This window comes from Durio zibethinus, chromosome 5 (genome assembly GCF_047325235.1).
Source record: "Durio zibethinus cultivar Kanyao isolate XHJ-2024 chromosome 5, ASM4732523v1, whole genome shotgun sequence".
Classification (NCBI taxonomy): domain Eukaryota; kingdom Viridiplantae; phylum Streptophyta; class Magnoliopsida; order Malvales; family Malvaceae; genus Durio; species Durio zibethinus.
Window position 1 is genome coordinate 32918156 of NC_143166.1, and position 7518 is coordinate 32925673.

The window sequence follows — 7518 nt, forward strand, 5'->3', positions numbered from 1 at the left end:
ACTTCTTGGTGGGTGTGTTATCTGAGCATCAAGTTTGTTCAGATCAATAAGAAGTTGACACCGAAACTTAAACTGTGGTTGAACCAGACATCATAGATTTGAGACTAAGAGGATTGGAGATCATATTCATATGAAGCATCCTGCTAAAGCTAATAAGTGGTATATAATTGTATGAAAATAATACCAAAATTCATTTGCTTTCGGTAGATATGTGGAGAGATCTTCACTTCTGCAATCACATTTAACCACTTGACATCTAGCTTCATGAGGTAACATAAAAGGGCAGTTAGCATTATGCGGTTGGCCTGACTTTTGCTGCTTTTGTAGCACTTGAATCATCATTGTTAATACTGTGAACTTCACACATGTTTACGGTTGTTGTCATGAATCAAAATCAAGTATACCATGTTTCATTTCAATATTACTATCAACATAACAGAACAGATAGAGATCGTTTCCTGCATTTTAAAATGAATGATTGAGATGATTGTGGCTCATGACACCTGAGCATATTAATCAACTGTACAAATGGCCAAAAAATAATAATGCAGAAACCTCCTATTCCTTGTTTTGTGATTAACATATGATGGAAGGGTGAGACAAGAAAAAGAAAAACTTAGGCCAGAATGGTGATGGATTCTATTTTTTGGTAATGGGCATGTTTCTTTTTCACCATACCTGATCAGGCCTTTACAATGGGCATACTGCTAAAATTCCTGATCAAAATCCCCAAGTGAGGACATAGGAATCTAAATATATTAAGGATCCAAAATGAATTTCAGCTCTTACCTTTAACTTTTATACTTTATGAATAAAATTAGGTCCTTAATTAAAAAATCAACTGTCAGCCACAAACAGGTCCAACACTAGGCATTTGAGACAAACAAATTGTACTAATATTCATTCTCCACCATCACCACCATTAATGGCATAATCATAGGTAATATACAGGCAGTATAAAAGGATGGAAGGGTGTTACAAAGTAGAAGAATGAAAGGTGAGAGATGCTTTTGACCTTTTGAATGAACAACCAAAAGGAAAATGCAAAGCAATCCATAATTTGCAGAACCTGAATTTCTACCCATGACGTGTGACCTCTTATATTTTCCAATACAGAAACTTTCATAGAAATCCCCAACAGTTAACATTCTTTTTCTGTCTCAACAACTACTCTCCCTTTTTCTTTTTCACATTCGGTAATGGAGAATCAAAATGAAATGAGGGCTTTTAACCAATTAAGAGAGTGTTTAGATTTTCATTATATATGCAGAATGCAAGAATTGCAGATTTCATAACAAAAACTTTGATGGTAATGATTATGATTTGCCTTTCTTCTTGACATAATCAACATGCTTTCTTGCCCGCTAAATTAGGCAAATACGTTACATCCTTTGCTTCAGGCTAGAAGTGAAATGATCTCAACCCCGAAGCACGACAGGACCATGATATATGTGTTGTTTCATGCTGTTTATCAAAGAAGAGTCCATCTGAGAGCACCGTTTCTATTTTCTAATAATTCCATTACTAATTTCATTTCACATTGATGTTCAAAGAAATCCTGATGCTTGCAAGTTTACAAACCACCCTCGGTTAATCTAAAAGTCGGAGGAATACACATTGTTGCTACGCTTGTTTGTAAAAGGGAATGGACATAACAGTTAGTAACATCTAATCAAAGCAAAATACTATAGACTCTATCCTAAAATAACAATTATGGCCTCCAAAAGAATCACCATTTATCCTAACGATACAAAATCAGAGGTAAGATGCTGTCCACAATCAAGATGAAGTACTACCTTATTACAACCTTTTCTTCTTGGTGAGTGATTCCCAATCATCAGATATAATGAGCTCATCATCCTCATCATCAATATCAAGCTTTTCAAGTTGATTGTGATTTCTATTTTCATCGGAAAGGCCTGAGTGATTTGTACTCGTGCCTTCGGATACCTCAGACAATTTTCTTTTCTTCCCAGTAACTGTTTCAGTCCCCTCTGGAATTTCCTGAATTTCAACATCCTTCTCACCGTCCAGAATCTCCTCTGCTGGCAAAGCATTGGATGTACTTTCACCATTTCTAATAGGCTTATTATTGTCCTTATCGACAGGAGCTTCAACCCATCCAGAGAGAAGCATTCCATCAGGTTCCTTCTCCTCATCAAATTCTTCCCTGTGACCATAAAGAGTAAATTTTTTAAATTTCTTTCCATATTTGAGAACAAATGTCCCCAATGCAGGATAACAATTGATGCAAAAGTTCTACTGACAACACAAGCATGATTTAATAAAGGAAATTAGAGGAGGCATATTATAATCACAGAACAGTAAATTAGAGGAGGCATTCAGAAATAAAGGAAGTCCATATCAAGCCACAACTTTGAGATCAGCCCTTACTCATCATGATTTAATAACGAGAAGATGTCTAGTCTAATCATATAATTAATGTCAAGAATCAGTTGAGATGAAAATACAAAGTAACAAAACCTTATTCATTGTCATGTAATCACTTAAACAGATTTTATTTTAGCTAAATAAGTTCGCCAGAATTTTTCATGTTTTTAACCACAAGTGCAATACAAATGCCTGGAGCAAAAGATGTAACAAGTATGCACACAAGTAAACCCAAGAAGAAGACAGGCAAAAAAGCTAAATTAATGTGATGAAGCTAGTCTAACATTTATCACATAATTTTAAAGAGCTTTCTAGGGAGACAACAGAAAAGAATTTTTAAATTTTTATATTACGGTTATCAAGGTAAAGACAAACCTATGCTTGATATTGATACTACATGAGAACTCCTGTTGAAGATCCTCTACAGTAAGCACAGTCCCACTAGTAACAGGAGAAGGCAGCTCAGATAAGGCCTGTGAAGAGAAATAAATCACCATTATCAAACTATCTTTTGTGCCAAAGTGTATAGAACAACAACTGTGATTTCAAGATCTGAACACAAAAGCCAACAAATTCATATTAAAGGATTTTATTTTAAAAGCAAGGGGAGAAGAATTTTACTTTCTCAAGATTTGCAGCATAAATTGCTACCATATCCTCTTCAAGATCTTCACCAACTTCATAAAGAATACTTGCCCCTTGCATGATTAATGGAAAGTTCATGCCAAGTTTGGCTTTAACAATCTTTTCAACAAAATCCCTCAACTTAGAGCTATGAATATTAACCTCAAGCGATAGTGGTGTCTGTTTTCAAGATATTAAACGTGAGCAAGTAAGCTTTAAAAACATTTACAAAAGAAATTCCATTCAGATGTGCACTTTAGGTATACCTCTGAACAAACATAGCAAGACTTGTTAGGTTCATAGGGTTCCACAGGCATTAGAAGCAACTTTTTTGAAGGATGTTCTAGACAATATGTCATCCTGCATAGGCATCCAAATCAGATTAGGACTACAGTATAATTATCACAAAAAGCAATTTGCAATTGTGAAGCATGGAGGTGAGAAGTATAATTCCTAACAATGACAATGACTTCTATAGAGCACATTGTACTAAAATGAACACAATAAAATACGCTCAATACTTAAGATGAAACTAAACTTTGTATTTAAAAACCTCAAAATAATCAAAAGAAAAAAGAAACTGAACTAAACCTGTAATTGTTGCTATCCTTTATTAAAACCTTAATTGCTTCAATCACAATCAACCCAGCTATGACAGCATTTGTTGTTGCAACAGCATGCACAATATTACCAGCAATTCCTTTAGCTTCAAAAAGACTATGTGAAGGAATCCCAAAAGAAGAAGCCCGAATATTTGCAGCAGCAGTAACAAATTCCACAGCCAACTGGTCATCCTTATCAAAAGTCAGGTTCCCTATTTCCTGTCAAATGGTAAGATAAATCAGTCTTAACTTGGTAGGAAGAGATGATCAGTCAGTTTTTCAAAAGTAAGAGATTAACATTGACCTTTACTCTCTTCAAGAAAAATAATCTCAAAGCCTCGAGGAAAACTCTTGAATTTTCTGCAAGACTCCATAAATCCTGAGGATTCTTCAAGCCCAGAGATGCCATGGCAGATATATCATCAGTTGTACAACCTTTTTCCATGTCTCCATTCTCTTTAGTTAGTTTCTCAGGCAGGACATCCTTACTATATACAGGTCGTGGTTTATTAAGGTTTTTCCACGTTTCTTCGTTAGATAGAGCCATTTTTATGTTATGACCAAATACATGATCATATATTCTTCTTCCATATTGTTCGATATCTTCGTCTTTTCTACATTCAAATACATCTTCTGAATGTTCCAATGAGTTTGCAGCATCACTAGAGCGTACATTCAAATCATTTTCCTGATTCTTGTCCCCAAACAACTTTGCAAAAAGCAGGTCCTTTGCCCACACAACACAATGAACAAACTACAATTCAAACAATATGATTAGAACTTGTGGCATAGCAGTTTTTTGGCAACAACAACTAGATTTAATCATCATAATTCTAATGACTAATGGTTGCTCAAAGCCAATAGAAGTAAATGAACTCCTATAATACCCCCACCCAAAAGAAAATCTCTCAGCAATGAATGATTACCTTTGATGGAGTGCTTGTAATTGTACAGACAGGATAAGTCTTTGGGGCAGGTTTTGGCTGACACTCATAGCACTCTGTTTTTCCCTTCAAATGTACAGTAACCTGCATCCAGGATAGTTATAATCATACAACATGGTCATCATAAAAAACATTCAGACAAATTAATAGCATAAAAGTAATGCTGAAGCCAAGCAAAAAAAAGAAGAAGTAAAACTAGAACATAATTTTATAGTGTGTGTGAGAGATAGAGAGGAGTTGATAAGCAAAAGAAACACAAAAGTTCAAGTTTTTGAAGACAAATAACCAAAAAATCAGTAGTCAAACATAGGCAAGACTTCTAAGAAACCTTTACCTTCAGATCCTAAGGCTATCATAAGATTAAGTAACTAAACAAGTACAGAGAAAGAGAAGCAAATACATGCACATGTTCAATCAGAAGTAAAGGGACACTTCAATTTTTTTTTCTATATCGCTTGATGCACTTACATGAACTTTTAAAACTATTCAAATTGGAATTCTACACCAAGGAAAACGGTAATGCTTTCTGGCAACAGAAGAAAATAAAAGCAAAAAACTTTTAAATCATATTTCAGAGATGCATCTCTGCATTGATAATATTAGTATAGGACCCATATGCTAAAAATAATTATGAAGCCTTAAATAGCACTTACCAAGAGAAACAAGTTCTGCCCAAACAGAAACTTAAGATGCTACACATATATAGGATAGAACAGGTCACCTGTTCTAGGAGTAGGTTCCTTCAATAAGTAATTAGTCGCATAAAATAGCGGAACTTCAGATTATTGATTATACAGCATATAGATCAAGACAAGTGGATTCATTCTTGCACAAACTAAGAAAAATTAGATGAAGCATGAATATGAGCAATCCAGACAAGCAACCTAGTTACAAGATAAGAATAAAAAAATATTATTGCAGAAAGACATGTAAAAACCTAAAAACCTGTCCCAGGAATCCTGTAGTCCCACTTTCAACCAATGGGACATCAGCCGCCAAGCAAAGACGGTTTACATGGCGCCTTGCATCCAAGTTATCCAGCCCATTCAGAACAACATCAAACTCTTTAAAGAATTCAACATTGAAGCGAGAGTCCTTAACATTCACATGGTATGGTGTAATGCTTATGTTGGACCTGAATCTTAAGACTGCATCTCGAGCAACCTGATAAAAAAATTGATGAAATACAAATCATCAAATTATAACTGCCAGTGAAAGCAAACAAGGAAAATGCCTGTAAATGCACTTGCCTTGGCTTTAGACTGCCCAACATGGGATTGTCGAAATAAAAATTGTCTATTTAGGTTGCTGACTTCTATAGTATCCATATCAATCTACAAGCAGATAACTATAATTGCATGAATAAATAATATCCAAAAAAAATACCAGTTACTAAAGCCAGTAAATTAGTTTCACAACAACAATAAAATCCATAAGTTCAAACCCACATCATCACTTGACCTCACAACACAAAGTGTTTAATAATAGTAAATAACAAACAAAACAAACATTTTTGCAGCCTTCAAATTTCCAAGTAAAAGGATAATACCTAGGTACCATCCTTAGCACCACCACCTATATAATTGACAGCTCCCATTTCACTGATAACTAACATCCAATGCACCAATAACTAATTATCAGCACTTAGCACCATCTTAGAATTATCCATCTAACTTTTATATCATCATAACCAACTGCATCCCTGAACAACCGTAACTAATCACACCACTGTAAAAAATCAAGCAGTAGCACCACTACCAATCAAGCCAACCTAAGGCAACATCATGCTACCACCACTTTAAACTTTCAATATCTCCTGCCATTCTGACAATATGCTTTCCCAGCATGATGAACAGTATGCTGTTACAATTTTCACTGTCCTATAACATGCACCAAAGCACCATAGATTCCACCTTGAGTTGCATAATGACCACTACCAATCAATTGCACAAAAAACACCAGAATCCATTATCAAACTGATTTTGCCAATTCCTCCTAAAACATGCATCCATAAATCTCCAGTAAACGAACTAAACCTCTTGGACTGATCACCAAGACAGCAAAAAATCTCTTGACAACATTTTATAATTAGTATTTCACTAATTATTGTCACATTATAGACATAGTGCCGTTTCTATAAATACCATAAACGATTACTAAAAACTAATTTCTGCCATATAAACCATAAATAATCACCTTAAGTCCAAAAAAATCCGAAAAATATATTAAAAAAAAGGAAAATCAGAAGGTTTTAACGTGAACACATAATTAGACTGCTTAAACCCTAGCACCAACTCCAGTTAAACAAGGAAATTAAAACCAAAACAAAAACATAATTAAAAAAAAAAAAAACCCTATTCGTCACTAAACAATGGGTAAAGTAAAATAGGGGAAAAACCCATTTTTAAGAAATTAAATAAAAAAGAAAAAAGTTAATTAACTTACTATATGAATATCTTGAAACCCAGAAAGAGCAAGAGTCTTGAGAAGCTCACAGCCAATCCCTCCTGCCCCTACCATAAGCACTTTCGCCCCCTACCATTTAAAAAAAAAAAAAAAAAGTTGAATTATAGTTAGACTAAATGCTAATTTTTTAAAGATATTTATTTCGTACCTTAATGGCAAGCAACTGTTCTTGAGAAGCCATTTCCGGAGTCAAGCCAGAGAAGCAGAGCAAGAAGAAGAAGAAGAAGAGAGAAGCAATGAAGAGCGAAATATACTAAGAATTATTCTTCTTATTTTAGACAGAGAGAGAGGTTCTCTTGGGGTTTGTAGAGGGAATCGAACACGGGACGTGAAACAACGGATAGGGGAATCTAAGTGGCCGTGATGTAAGGAAAGGGCGGCTAACGGGGGGCCAAAAACGTAATAAAAAATATTATAAAAGGTGGACAAATTCAATTTTTTTTCTTCCCCCTTCTCTCCAAAGGTACCTTCAAGTGGCTGCCCCTGCCCTC

At 34.9% G+C, this 7518-nt stretch overlaps 1 protein-coding gene across 4 annotated transcripts; it reads right to left on the reverse strand.

The window, feature by feature from the left end:
- Positions 1 to 1488: 1488 nt before the first annotated feature.
- Positions 1489 to 7518, reverse strand: LOC111282630 (SUMO-activating enzyme subunit 2-like). 4 transcript variants are annotated; one of them, XM_022870792.2, is made up of 11 exons: positions 7176 to 7518; positions 7007 to 7096; positions 5812 to 5895; positions 5507 to 5725; positions 4544 to 4645; positions 3922 to 4371; positions 3607 to 3836; positions 3282 to 3375; positions 3013 to 3195; positions 2767 to 2864; positions 1489 to 2170 (listed from the first exon to the last, which is right to left on the reverse strand). In XM_022870792.2, the coding sequence occupies exons 1-11, from the start codon at positions 7206 to 7208 to the stop codon at positions 1801 to 1803; spliced, it is 1953 nt and encodes a 650-aa protein (XP_022726527.2). In that variant the 5' UTR covers positions 7209 to 7518; the 3' UTR covers positions 1489 to 1800. The 4 variants fall into 4 exon arrangements, with proteins under 4 accessions (XP_022726527.2, XP_022726529.2, XP_022726528.2 ...); XM_022870794.2 differs by having other exon boundaries at positions 5812 to 5909; positions 7176 to 7272; XM_022870793.2 differs by lacking the exon at positions 5812 to 5895 and having other exon boundaries at positions 7176 to 7356.